The following is a 15,314-nucleotide window of genomic DNA, read 5'->3' as shown; positions in this document are numbered from 1 at the left end:
GAAATGTGGCAAAAGGTCGCAAAGTTCAAGGGGGCCGAATACTTTCGCAAGGCACTGTATCAGAGCAAGATTACTGAATGTAAGTACATTATTTACCTTCAGAGGTGAATATATCAAACCAGTTGCCGTGATATGTTATTTTATTGTCGTGCACTCTCCTCAAACAATAGCATGGTATTTTTTTCACTGTAACAGCTACTGTTAAATTGGTGACCGCAATTAGATTAACAAGAATTTAAGCTTTCTGCCCATATAAGACATGTCTATGTCCCGGAAAGTTGGCTGTTGGATTCAACGTCATTCTAGTCACATTAGCGCACGTTAGCAACAACCGTCCCGGTTTAGGGACACCCAGAGGTTAAGTTAAGGAATTTGAAATGATTCATACTTCTACTTTTGATACATAAGTGTATTTACAACCAAATAATTTCAGCTTTTTACACAAGTAGTACTTTACTTGGTGACTTTCACTTGAGTTACTCTTGCCACATTACGAGTGGTAAGTCTTCTCTCCTTTATGTTTAGCTTGGTGTCTTTTCAACTGGCCCATTTGCGAGAAACTCTTTCCACAATCAGAGCAGGAGTAAGGCTTCACTCCTGTATGTATACGTTCATGTCTTTTTAAGTTGCCCAGTAGAGAGAAACTCTTTCCACAGTCAGAGCAGGAGTAAGGCTTCTCTCCTGTGTGTGTTCTCTGATGAACTTTTAGATCAGTTGATGTAATGAAGCATTTCACACAGTTAGAGCAGGCATAAGTATTCACTCCTGTATGTATATGTTCGTGTCTTTTTAAGTGGCCCAGTTGAGAGAAAATCTTTCCACAGTCAGAGCAGGAGTACGGCTTCTCACCTGTGTGTGTTCTCTGATGAACTTTTAGCTGAGCTGATGTTGTGAAGCATTTTACACAGTCAGAGCAGGGGTAAGGCTTCACTACTGTATGTATAAATTCATGTTTTTTTAAGTGGCTCAGTCGAGAAAAACTCCTTCCACAGTCAGGGCAGGAGTAAGGCTTCTCTCCTGTATGTATAAGTTCATGCTTTTTTAAGAGGTCCAGTCGAGAAAAACTCTTCCCACAGTCAGAGCAGAAGCAAGGCTTCTCTCCTGTATGTATATGTTCATGTCTTTTTAAGTGGCCCAGTCGAGAGAAACTCACCCCACAGTCAGAGCAGGAGTAAGGCTTCTCTCCTGTGTGTATTTTTAGGTGTGCTTTTAGCTTTGATAGAAATGGGAAAATCTCCACACAATGTGGGCAGTGGTGAGACCTCTTAGCTCTGTGATCTTCCTGCTGTTGTTGTCTGGATGCAGGGAATGTCTCAACGTGGTCTCCTGTGTGAACAACATCAGAAGAACCAGTCAGTTGGTGTGATATACATGTCAATCAAATCAATATTATGAAGCCCTTTTTACATCAGCAGTTGTCACAAAGTACTTCACAGAAACCCAGCCTAAAACCACAAAGAACAAGCAATGCAGATGTAGAAGCAGCAGCCAGGAAAAACTCCCTAGAAAGCAGGAACCTTGGAACAAAGTTAGAGAGGAACCAGGCCCAAAGGGGTGACCGGTCCTCTTCTGTCTGTACCGGGTGACATATGTATTCATATCAGTAGGCTGTACAATACAGGGGAATAAAACTATTCTAAAAGTGGGTAAGAGATGAAAGCTAAAAAGGGGCTTGTCATCCTCTACTCACTATCACAAGGGTTAGTAACTACACAGACTCATTTCATAGAACTTTAAAACACTGGCAGTTTGTCTACTTCACTTCTTTATTCTACTCCCTGAACACTCCAGATAGCCCAGTGAATAAAACAAATGCTGACAATACTGGTGTCAAACCATGCAAGTCTCAGTAGCATGAAATAACAGCTACCTTTTCATTGAAACAGTTCTACTGCAACCTTTCATACACAGTGGGAAGTTGGAACGAACAACAAACTTAGTTAGATAGAACCTGCTCTTACCATGAGAAACAGATTTCCCAATCTTCTCCGACTCTTCTTCATCTTTAATGTTAACATTCAGCTCCAGTGTTTGACTGCAGTCTTCCAGCTTCACTGATGCCATCTCTGGATCCTGCAGAGCAAACTGGGCTCCACTGTCACAATCAGGACCCAGTGAATGTAGGTTTGGACTCAGTGTGGAAGGAGAGAGGCAGGCTGGGTTTGTCGTCACTGTTGATGTTACCGGCCTCAGACTTAATTCTAGTCGTCCTGTAGTAACAATGACAAACAGACACAAAGTTGTCTTGACAGTTCCGGCACTTTCTTTACTCTCTATTAAATATTTTTCTTCTTGTTCAATTATCTAATTCAGTGCTTGACTTTGACTGAAATAGGTGCCGGTACTATTTTTTCAAAGGTTATTGTCTTGACAGTTTTGGCACTTTCTTTATTCTCTAAAAATATGGTTTATATTTAGGTGCAGGAGCTCCACAATACTGTTGAGCTAATATTCTATAAGAGGAACATGAGCTCAACCAGTAGAAATTTGAGGTGATGGTACTCAGCTCCAGTGAGCTCCTGTCCAAGTCAAGCACTGATCTTATTTCAATAGATCTGGTAGGTAAGCATTAATAGCAAAACATTAATTACTTAAAAAGTACACGCTTTAAAATTAGTCTACACAATGTAAGTGAACTTGATCTATAGTAAATTTCCCAAATTCACCTAAATGCAGAAATGACAAATACTGCAACCTTGTACTGAATGTATGTTTTAGGCAGCACTATGTACTATTTTCCTGAATAACCTTGTCTTCACTGTATTATTTCAAATCAAAAACCAATAGTATTTCCGTTCACACCATAGTAACATTTATAGATAAAGATAATGTTTCTGAATATTAGTACACATGTAGAAAACTGATAATCATTACATTAAGCTTCAAAACAGTAGCGCAACTGTGATATTGTGTCTCTGTACCTGCACTGAAGTCCGTTGGCGCAGACTGAGTGGGCACCGCCATTTTACCAACTCATGAATGTTATACAAAACCAATAACATGCTAAACAAACTCAGAAATGTAAAATAAATAGATTTTTTATTAAATTACCATGAAGCAATCATGTACATCCATTCAGACAAACCCAAAGTTTCTACCTGTGTGACTTAAAATAGTTTCACGTTCACTTGGTTTGACACAAAAATAACAAACCAAACGTGTTAATACCTTAACGGATGTTACCTAGCATGGTATGATATGTTCTTCCGATAATTGGAAGTTTAAACCTGCTATTACATACCTTTGGTATTACATAGAAACCGACACAAAGATTATCTTCTTCACATAACAGTTCTGGCGTTTTCTTTATACTGAAGAATGGTGTGTGCCTGCCCGGAACTTCCTTTTCCCCCACTACCACAGTGCAGCCACATATAGAACAATGAGACATATATTTCACCGGGTGTATATAAATGTGAAGAATCCGCTTAGCGTTTCCACTCACTACCAAATATGGTAGTGAGAGGAAGCTCACTGGCAGGCAGTGGGAGAAGATGGAACGAGATGGATATTGGCCGACATTCCACAAATGTTCTAATCAATGAAACATCTGATCCCAGTTCTGTTCCCAAAACTAAAATCTGTTATGAACAGAGTAGACTAAGATTTGTAGACTTTACCCTTTGCAAATGTTTTTTTATTTTTTTATTTTATTTTTACGCAAAGGCGAATTGAGTTATTGCACACAAGCGCTTTCACAGAGGAGGCATTCCCTACCAGAAATTGTGTGCTAGGGCGGGCCAATAGGATCTTGCTAGCTCGTGCTTGGCTCTGCCCACTATGACTCACCTGGCTGTGGTCTATCTTGGTTTAATTATAAAAAAATATTCGGTGCAACCATCCATGCACTCATGGATTCTTGGGATATCCCTACCCCATTATACGAGAAGGGCGGCGCTTAATTTGAGCCAGATCTTCCGGCACCTCTCAGTTTTGTAGTCTTTCGTTCCGGGAACCCATTTGGCAGGATCAGGTAGCCTACCTCTTGTGGCGTGAAAAATAATTTATCCTGTTTGCAATGTAAAAATCCTGATAAAAGCAATCAGAGCTAAATGAGCTAAAACTAAAATGAGATTCACTTTCTATGATCTCTCTCCCTCTCTGTGCTGTTATAGACATGAGCCGGAAACTCATCTCTCCAGCATTGCACTTCTTCATTTATTTCCTGATAGAATAATAGCTGTGGGAAGTGTGTTGAGGTGCTGCAGGACTCTGCAGTCTGTTCAGAAAGAAATGAAATCATTCTCAATACAACACCAGGAGTATTTAGCTACAGAGGATCAATAGCTAATTTAAACAAAATAGCCCTAGTTGTGGATTGTGTGTAGCCAAATCACAAGGCATTTCTACAGTCAGGAACATGTGGAAAATCTGTTAGTTAACAGCATGCAGCCAAAACAGGCCTTTAGCAATATTTCTAATACAATCACTGGAAAACACAGGTTGTAAAGCAAATGGATCCTGCTGAAAATAAAATACTAGTCTGTTTGTGTGTTACCAAGTTATCAGCTTCCAAATAGGCCTATTGAGCAAACAGCACAGTTTTACAAAGTAAAGCAAGAGAGAGCTTGTCTATATCACATCTGGCCGTGATTGGCATTCCAATAAGGCGGCGCACAATTGGTCCAGCATTGTCCGGGTTTGGTACGGGTAGGCCGTCACTGTAAATAAGAATTGGTTCTTAACTGACTTTTATAATTATAATATGCCAGTTCGCAAAAGCCATGATAATGAATGCAATATTATAAAGGTATTTTATTTAATGTGTTCTGGTACCTCAGAGACCCCCAGATCAATGCTCTCGGGCTCAGTTTTGGTTCCAGCACCTCCCAATTTACACATTAAGCACTGGAGAAGTGGGTAGCTGCTGCTGCCTCCTCTGGGACACATCTCCTTTACATAGAGTTCATCAGGCTGTTGATTGTGGCATCTGGAATATTGACCCATTGCTCTTCAATGTCTGTGCGAAATTCCTGGATATAAGAGGGAACTGGAACAAGCTGTCGTACACGTCGTACCAGACCATCCCGAACATGCTCAAAGGGTGACATGTCTGAGTATTGCAGGCCACGGAATTGGGACATTTTCAGCATTTTCAATTGTGTACAGAATCTTGGAACATGGGGCTGCGCATTGTCATGCTGAAACATGAGGTGATGGCGGTGGATGAATGACAGGACAATGGGCCTCAGGATCGTGTCATGGTATCTCTGTGCATTCAAATTGCCATCGATAAATTTCACTTGTCTGTAGCTTATGCCTGCCCATACCATAACCCCATCGCCACCAAGGGGAACTCTGTTCACAACGTTGACATCAGGGATCCCCATTAGCTGCTGCCAAGGTACGTATTCAGCTACTCTTGTCTTCAGCACAAGGTGGACCTGTGTAATGATGATCATGCTGTTTAACTTCTTAGGCTGGGGGCAGTATTGAGTAGCTTGGATTAATAAGGTGCCCAGATGTGCCCAGAGTGAACGGCCAGCTCCTCAGTCCCAGTTGCTAATATATGTACATTTGGATAGAAAACACTCTGAAGTTTCTAAAAACTGTTTGAATGATGTCTGTGAGTATAACATAACTCATATGGCAGGCAAAAACCTGAGAAAAAATCCAAACAGGAAGTGGGAAATCTGAGGTTGATTTTCAACTCAGCCCCTATCGAAAACACAGTGGGATATGGGTCAAGTTGCACTTCCTAAGGCTTCCACTAGATGTCAACCGTCTTTAGAAACTTGTTTCAGGCTTCTACTGTGAAGTGAGGCCGAAAGAGAGGGGAATGAGTCAGTGATCTGGCAGAGAGTCACGCGCATTTCACATGAGAGCGACCTGCGTTCCATTGCTTTTCTACAGACATAGGAATTCTCCGGTTGGAACGTTATTGAAGATTTATGATAAAAACATCCTGAAGATTGATTCGATACTTAGTTTGAAATGTTTCTAAGACCTGTTTGAACTTTTTGTCCAACGTTCGGCTGGACCTGCACGCGCGTTTGGATTTGTGTACTAAACGACCTAACAAAAGTAGCTATTTGGACATAAATGATGAACATTATCGAACAAATCAAACATTTGTGGAACTAGGATTCCTGGGAGTGCATTCTGATGAAGATCATCAAAGGTAAGTGAATATTTATAATGTTATTTCTGATTTCTGTTGACTCCAACATGGCTGATATATTTATTTGTTTTCTGAGCGCCATTCTCAGATTATAGCATGGTTTGCGTTTTCCGTAAAGCTTTTTTAAAATCTGACACAGCGGTTGCATTAAGGAGAAGTATATCTATAATTCAATGTGTAACACTTGTATTTTCATCAACATTTAATGAGTATTTCCGTAAATTGATGTGGCTATGCAAAATCACTGGATGTTTTTGGAACTACTGAACGTAGTAACGCGCCAATGTAAATGTAGATTTTTAAAAATATAAATATGAACTTTTTCAAACAAAACATACATGTATTGTGTAACATGAAGTCCCATGAGTGTCATCTGATGAAGATCATCAAATGTTAGTGATTCATTTTATCTATTTGTGCTTTTTGTGAGTCCTATCTTTGGCTGGAAAAAAATGGCTGTGTTTTTCTGTGGCTTGGTGGTGACCTAACATAATCGTTTGTGGTGCTTTCGCTGTAAAGCCTTTTTGAAATCAGACCCAGTGTCTGGATTAACAAGAATTTTATCTTTAAAATGGTGTAAAATACTTGTATGCTTGAGGAATTTTAATTATGAGATTTTTGTTGTTTTGAATTTGGCACCCTGCACTTTCACTAGCTGTTGTCATATCGATCCCGTTAACGGGATCATACAAACTGTCAATAACACCATTTTTATTAAACTAAATCAGTCTGCTATTCTGTTCTAACCAGGTCCCTACACAGGCTGAGAAGGATCCTGTAAGAGCAGAACATTATCTGGTGACAGTAGTCCTTGTAGTCTTGGAGGCCCAAAAACATCTCAGCTGCAGATATAATGATGTCCAGCTTCTTGGACTTCTTGTGCAGTACAATGAATAACTGTGGTTATAAATACTAAGAACATCCACCTTCACAATAAGTGTATCCAGATCACTTGATTGATGTACAACATTTGCAAATAGTTGGAGGTGCATCCACCACCATATCTTCTATAGAACAGTGGCCTCTTGTCTCTATAACTCTCTTCACCTCGTCCACATAGGAGATTTGCTGTACAGTCCTGATCCATGACAGTCCTATGATCATGGTGAAAAACCGGATAAATTGCTGGCCTGGCGCATTAAGAAGTTAAATTCAGACCGAGCCATTAATGCAATTCATAATTAACAAGGACAATTATCAATGGATCCTGTAGAAATCTGATGCTATTTTCAGTAGGAAGGGAGATAAAAGAGGTCCAGATGGGCTCCCAATAGATATTTAGAAGATATTTAAGGACAAACTTCTAGGTCCACTTCTGGATACGTAGTGTATGGTGGTATGATATGCTGTAGAGCTCAGATACAGACAATAAACACCCGCCTGAGATTGTTGCAATACAATTGGGTAATGAGAGCGTATATCACCCTTGTTAAGCTCCACAAATTTGACCCTAATACCCCAGACCGGTTTGTTACATGTAACACACATTTAGGCACCTTGTATCATTGCCTGTGGGAATGTGCTGAGATACACTGGCTTCCTGTTAAGGCAAGGGCTGATTTCGAGGTTTTACTGCTAACCTACAAAGCATTACATGGGCTTGCTCCTACCCATCTTTCTGATTTGGTCCTGCCGTACATACCTACATGTACGCTACGGTCACAAGACGCAGGCCTCCTTACTGTCCCTAGAATTTCTAAGCAAACAGCTGGAGGCAGGGCTTTCTCCTATAGAGCTCCATTTTTATGGAATGGTCTGCCTACCCATGTGAGAGACGCAGACTCGGTCTCAACTTTTAAGTCTTTATTGAAGACTCATCTCTTCAGTGGGTCATATGATTGAGTGTAGTCTGGCCCAGAAGTGTGAAGGTGAAAGGAATGGCTCTGGAGCAACGAACCGCCCTTGCTGTCTCTGCCTGGCCGGTTCCCCTTTCTCCACTGGGATTCTCTGCCTTTCTGGTGCTCTTCCATGCCGTCCCTAGGAGGGGTGTGTCACTGACATGATCTGCCTGTCTGGGTTGGTGCCCCCCTTTGGGTTGTGCTGTGGCAGAGACCTTTGTGGGCTATACTCGGCCTTGTCTCAGAATGGTAAGTTGGTGGTTGAAGATATCCCTCTAGTGGTGTGGGGGCTGTGCTTTGGCAAAGTGGATGGGGTTATATCCTGCCTTTTGGCCCTGTCGGGGGGTATCGTTGGGTGGGGCCACAGTGTCTCCCGACCACTCCTGTCTCAGCCTCCAGTATTTATGCTGCAGTAGTGTATGTGTCGGGGGGCTAGGGTAAGTCTGTTATATCTGGAGTACTTCTCCCGTCTTGTCTGGTGTCCTGTGTGAATTGAAATATGCTCTCTCTCTTTCTTTCTCAGAGGAACTGAGCCCTAGAACCATGCCTCAGGACTACTTGGCCTGATGATTCCTTGCTGTCCCCAGTCCACCTGGCCATGCTGCTACTCCAGTTTCAACTGTTCTGCCTGCAGCTATGGAACCCTGACCTGTTCACCGGACAGGCTACCAGTCCCAGACCTGCTGTTATCAACTCTCTAGAGACAGCAGGAGCGGTAGAGATACTCTCAATGATCGGCTATGAAAAGCCAACTGACATTTACTCCTGAGGTGCTGACATGTTGCACCCTCGACAACCACTGTGATTATTATTATTTGACCCTGCTGGTCATCTATGAACATTTGAACATCTTGGCCATGTTCTGTTATAACCTCCACCAGGCACAGCCAGAAGAGGACTGGCCACCCCTCATAGCCTGGTTCCTCTCAAGGTTTCTTCCTAGGTTCTGTCCTTTTTGGGAGTTTTTTCTAGCCACTGTGCTTCTACACCTGCATTGCTTGCTGTTTGGGGTTTTAGGCTGGGTTTCTGTACAGCACTTTGAGATATCAGCTGATGTAAGAAGGGCTTTATAAATCAATTTTATTTACAAACGTTTTGGAGCTCAGTACTGCGCTATATCTCTGAAATGGCCTTTACCCCAATACCACTAATCCCTAAACTATGCCTCCAAAATCTTTACCCAGAGAATACTTCTTTACATAGGAGAGAAAAACATTTTTGGACCTCTGTCTATTACAAGCTAGATGTTCAATTGCTCTCCACTGGAAGTAAGTCAGTTCCCCCTCACTTGGTCATTGATTAAAATAATTAACATCAAGCCTGGCTCTTGAAAAATGTACTTATATAGTGAAAAAGAAAGCCCCAGAGTTATATAATATTTGGGATCTGTTTTGTTAGTTTTTGCAAACCGGTGATATTGTAGAAGCATTGGAACTGCAAATCTGTATATTCAAAAGAATGTATGTGAATATTGGCTCTAGTCGAAGCGTAATCTACATTATCTACAACTGCATATTTTACTTTTTTATTAATTTGTTTGGTTGTTATGTTTGTCCATCTTCGTGTTGGGGGGGTGACAAAAAGAAAAGAAAATTGTGTTTCTGTAATTGTTCTACTTGGAACTAATAAATAAATAAATAAAATATATATAAAAAGAATGATTGATGGAGGCCACTTTGTTCTTGGGGATCTTCAACACTTCAAGGGCTCCCGAGTGGCGCAACGGTCTAAGGCACTGCATCAATGCTAGATACGTCACTACAGACTCTGGTTCGATTCCAGGCTATATCACAACCAGACGTGATTGGGAGTCCCATAGGGCTGCGCACAATTGGCCAAAGCGTATTCAGGTTAGGGTTTGGCTGGGGTAGGCAGTCATTGTAAAAAAAAAAGTGTTTTGGTACCCTCCCCCAGATCTGTGCCTCAACATAATCCTTTCATGGAGTTCTACGGACAATTGTGTCTGAATATTATTAGACATGTAGAAAACCGATAATCATAACATTTAGCTTCCAAACAGTAGTGCAACCGTAAAAATGGTCTCCCTCTGATGCATCCACATTGCCTGCACTGTAGTCTGTTGACACAGACCGAGTGGGCGCAGCCATTTTACCAGCTTGTGAATTTTTCCTTTCATGGAGATCTACAGACAATCCCGTCGACCTCATGGCTTGGTTTTTGCTCTGACATGCACTATCAAATGTGTGACCTTATCTACACAAGTGTGTGCCTTTCCAAGTCATGTCCAATCAATTAAATTTACCACAGGTTGACAACAATCAAGTTGTAGAAACATCTCAAGGATGACCAATGGAAACAGGATGCACCTGAGCTCAATGTTGAGTCTCATAGCAAAGGGTCTGAATACATACGTAAATAAGGTATTTCTGTTTTTTTTATTGTAATAAAATGTGAAAACATTTCCAAAACGTGTTTGCTTTGTCATTATGGGGTATTGTGTGTAGATTGATGAGGAACATTTTTTATTTAATACATTTAGAATAAGGCTGTAAGGTAACAAAATGTGGGAAAAGTCAAGGGGTCTAAATACTTCCTGAATGGGAGAGGGGATACCTAGTCAGTTGTACAAATAAATGCATTCAACTGAAACGTGTCTTCCACATTTAACCCAACTTCTGAATCAGAGAGGTGCGGGGCGCTGCCATAATCGACATCCACGTCTCTGGCGCCCGAGGATCAGTCTGTTAACTGCTATGCTCTGGGGCCCGGGGTTCAGTGTGTTAACTGCTATGCTCTGGGGCAGAATTATTATTATTAATTTTTCACCTTGTCAGCTCAGGGATTCGATCCAACAACCTTTCGGTAACTGGCCCAATGCTCTAACCATTAGGCTACCTGTACGTATTCATATCAGTAGGCTGTGCAATACAAAATGGGAATAAAACTATTCTAAAAAGTATCTCATAAGTCAAGAAAATGATGAGCTATATCATCCTCTCACTATCACAAGGGTGGGTAACTACAGACTCATTTCATAGAACTTTTGTCTACTTCACTTCTTCAGTCTACTCTCTGATCACTCCAAGCAGCCCAGTTAATAAAACAAATGCTGGCAATACTGGTGTCAAACCATACAAGTGTCAGTAGTAGATGTCGACCGATTAATCGGAATGGCCGATTAATTAGGGCCGATTTCAAGTTTTCATAACATTCGGAAATCAATATTTTTGGGAGCCGATTTAAAAACAATAATTGTATACCTTTATTTAACTCACCAAGTCAGTTAAGAACACATTCTTATTTTCAATGGCGGCCTAGGAATGGTGGGTTAACTGCCTTGTTCAGGGGCAGAACGACAGATTTTCACCTTGTCAGCTTGGGGGAGCCAATCTTGCAACCTTAAAGTTAACTAGTCCAACGCTCTAACCACCTGATTACATTGCACTCCACGGGGAGCCTGCCTGTTACACGAATGCAGTAGAAGCCAAGGTAAGTTGCTAGCTAGCATTCAACTTATCTTATAAAAAAAACAATCAATCTATCATAATCACTAGTTATAACGACACATGGGATGATTTAACAAAAGCGCATTTGCGAAAAAAGCACAATCGTTGGACGACTACCTAACCATAAACATCAATGCCTTTTTAAAAATCAATACACAGAAGTATATATTTTTAAACCTGCATATTTAGGTAAAAGAAATCCAGGTTAGCAGGCAATATTAACCAGGTGAAATTGTGTCATTTCTCTTGCATTCATTGCACGCAGAGTCAGGGTATATGCAACAGTTTGGGTCTTGGCCAACAACCTCCTTCCCTCAGTAAGAGCATTGAAGATGGGTCGTGGCTGGGTCTTCAAGCATGACAACGACCCGAAACACACAGCCAGGGCAACTAAGGAGTAGCCCCGTAAGAAGCATCTCAAGGTCCTGGAGTGGCCTAGCCAGTCTCCAGTCCTGAACCCAATAGAAAATCTTTGGAGGGAGCTTAAAGTCCGTATTGCCCGGCGACAGCCCTGAAACCTGAAGGATCTGGAGAAGGTCTGTATGGAGGAGTGGGCCAAAATCCCTACTGCAGTGTGTGCAAACCTGGTCAAGAACTACAGGAAACAAGTTCTGCTTTTCTGATGTATCAAATACTTATGTCATGCAATAAAATGCAAATTAATTACTTAAAAATCATACAATGTGATTTTCTGGATTTTTGTTTTAGATTCCATCTCTCACAGTTGAAGTGTACCTATGATAAAAATTAGACCTCTACATGCTTTGTAAGTGGGAAACACTGCTGATTTTGCAGGTTATCAAATAGTTGTTCTCCCCACTGTAGGTAGATAGAACCTGCTCTTACCATGAGAAACAGATTTCCCAATCTTCTCCTCCTCTTCTTCATCTTTAATGTTGACATTCAGCTCCAGTGTTTGACTGCAGTCTTCCAGCTTCACTGATGCCATCTCTGGATCCTGCAGTGCAAAATGGGCTCCACTGTCACGATCAGGACTCAGTGAATGTAGGTTTGCACTCAGTGTGGAAGGAGAGAGGCAGGCTGGGTTTGTCCTCACTGTTGATGTTACCGGCCTCAGACTTAATCTGAGTCGGCCTGTAGTTATAAAGAGAAACATACACAAAAAGTTATTGTCTTCACAGTTCTGGCACTTTCTTTATGCTTAGTTTCAGGAACTCCACAATACTGTTGAGCTTATATTCTATAAGAGGAACATGAGCTCAACCAGTAGAAATTTGAGGTGCTGGTACTCAGCTCTGATGAGCTCCTGTCCAAGTCAAGTACTTATCTAATTTCAATAGATCTGGTAGCTAAGCATTGACAAAACATGAATTAATTCACAATAGACAAAGTATAGACTTTAAATTAGGCTACACAACTGTGAATGCACTTAATCTATAGAAGATTTCCTGAATTCACATAAATGACTCACTGATAATCATTACATTTAGCTCCAAAACAGTAGTGAAAACGTAAAATTGTCTCTCTGCTGCACCCTCACTGCCTGCACTGAAGTACGTTGATGCAGACCGAGTGGAAACCGCCATTTTACCAGCTCGTGAATTTTACACAAAAACGACATGTTAAACGAACCCAGAAATCTAAAACAATTGATCGTTCATGAAATGACCTTGACGAAAAGATATACATCCACTCAGACTAACCTAAAGTCTATATGTGACAAGTGATCACGTTCACCCACGCGGTTTGACACAAAAAATAACACATACAACCTTTATCAAACGTGATAATACATTGACGTATTTGTTACCTAGCATGTTATGACATGTTCTTTAGATATTAGAACGTGCTATTACATACCAGTAGTAATACATTTGAAACGGACACAAAAGTTGTCATCTTGACTACACAATTCTGGCGTATCCTTTATTCTGAAGAATGATGTGCGCCTGCGCGGAACTTCCTGTTTCCCACTGCCAGTTTCTAAACCCAGAGACGTAACATCGCGAGACTTCAGAGAACGCTTGTGAAGCAGACCAAGCCGGGGTTTGACAAGTCAATGAGAGAAGTGAACAATTCTGATACTTTTGCAGCGGCTAATCCGGATCCTAATAAATACAAAAAATATTCCGTCGGCACACACTTGACACATGGCCATTCGTTTATCAATTTCATAACTGCAGTGGCTCATTCACAATAGCTCACACTGGGTTTCATATATCCTAGCATCACAGTTAGCCTAGTGGTTAGAGCTTTGGGCCAGTAGCCAAAAGGTTGTTGGCTCGAATCCCTGATCTGACAATGTAAAAATCTGTCATTCTGCCCCTGAAGAAGGCAGTTAACCCACTGTTCCTTAGTAGGCCGTCATTGTAAATAATAATTTTTTCTTAAATAAAGTTTTAAAAATCACAAGGAGGAAGCAGACCTCGGTAAAGTTGGTTTTATGTTCAGACATTCATTTGCCAAAATCAACTGATTCATTGATTGTCACAGAAACAAAAATAGACATGGTTTATTCTATAAAAGTCTCGCATTAAATCTATCAAATGTCATATAAAACTGTATAAATCAATAACTAATTCACCATTTGTCACAGAAATATCAAACTATGTATGATTTATTCTATAAATGTCTAGTATACTTTTAAAACCTTTGCTTTGAGTAGAAATTCCAGTTTTGATTTGATAAAAATACATAAAATCTCAAATATTGCATTTCAAGATGAAGAAATCAACTCATTCAGTGATTGATCAGCCAGGTCGCAGTTGCAAATGAGAACTTGTTCTCAACTAGCTTACCTGGTTAAATAAAGGTGAAATAAAATATTTTAAAAATTTGTCTCAGAAAAATGTGAGAATATGCATTTATTTAAAATAACTTAAAATAAATGTTGATTTAAAGTGCAATTTGTTTTATATGAAGTTAGATAATGTTTACATAAAGTTGTACAATGTTTACCATCTTAAACTGTATGTCAAATCGATGTTTACCATCTTAAATTGTGCGTCAAATCAATGTTTACCATCTTAAACTATATGTCAAATCAATGTTTACCATCTTAAATTGTATGTCAAATCAATGTTTACCATCTTAAACTGTATGTCAAATCAATGTTTACCATCTTAAACTGTATGTTAAATCAATGTTTACCATCTTAAACTGTGCCAAATCAATGTTTACCATCTTAAACTGAATGTCAAATCAATGTTTACAATCTTAAAGTGTGTGTCAAATCAATGTTTACCATCTTAAATTGTTTGTCAAATCAATGTTTACCATCTTAAACTGTATGTCAAATCAATGTTTACCATCTTAAACTGTATGTTAAATCAATGTTTACCATCTTAAACTGTGTCAAATCAATGTTTACCATCTTAAATTGTGCGTCAAATCAATGTTTACCATCTTAAACTGTGTCAAATCAATGTTTACAATCTTAAATTGTGCGTCAAATCAATGTTTACCATCTTAAACTGTATGTCAAATCAATGTTTACCATCTTAAACTGTATGTCAAATCAATGTTTACCATCTTAAACTGTGCCAAATCAATGTTTACCATCTTAAACTGAATGTCAAATCAATGTTTACAATCTTAAATTGTATGTCAAATCAATGTTTACCATCTTAAACTGTGCCAAATCAATGTTTACCATCTTAAACTGAATGTCAAATCAATGTTTACAATCTTAAATTGTATGTCAAATCAATGTTTACCATCTTAAACTGTATGTCAAATCAATGTTTACCATCTTAAACTGTATGTCAAATCAATGTTTACCATCTTAAACTGTATGTCAAATCAATGTTTACAATCTTAAATTGTATGTCAAATCAATGTTTACCATCTTAAACTGTGCCAAATCAATGTTTACCATCTTAAACTGTGTCAAATGTCAAATCAAATGTTTACCATCTTAAACTGAAT

At 39.8% G+C, this 15,314-nt stretch overlaps 1 protein-coding gene across 1 annotated transcript in view; it reads right to left on the bottom strand.

Moving 5' to 3' along the window:
• Positions 1–290: 290 nt before the first annotated feature.
• Positions 291–15,314, bottom strand: part of LOC121844388 (gastrula zinc finger protein XlCGF17.1-like) — a 46,355-nt gene continuing 31,331 nt past the window's right edge. The window contains exon 2 of the mRNA XM_042314416.1: positions 291–1,326. Coding sequence (XP_042170350.1) covers positions 491–1,326 — 836 coding nt within the window. The 3' untranslated portion in view covers positions 291–490. The remainder of the gene's footprint in view (positions 1,327–15,314) is intronic.

The sequence above is a fragment of the Oncorhynchus tshawytscha genome, unplaced genomic scaffold (genome assembly GCF_018296145.1).
Source record: "Oncorhynchus tshawytscha isolate Ot180627B unplaced genomic scaffold, Otsh_v2.0 Un_contig_5960_pilon_pilon, whole genome shotgun sequence".
Taxonomy (NCBI): Eukaryota; Metazoa; Chordata; class Actinopteri; order Salmoniformes; family Salmonidae; genus Oncorhynchus; species Oncorhynchus tshawytscha.
Note: the sequence above shows the minus strand (reverse complement) of the source record. Positions and strands in the feature narration are given on the sequence as shown.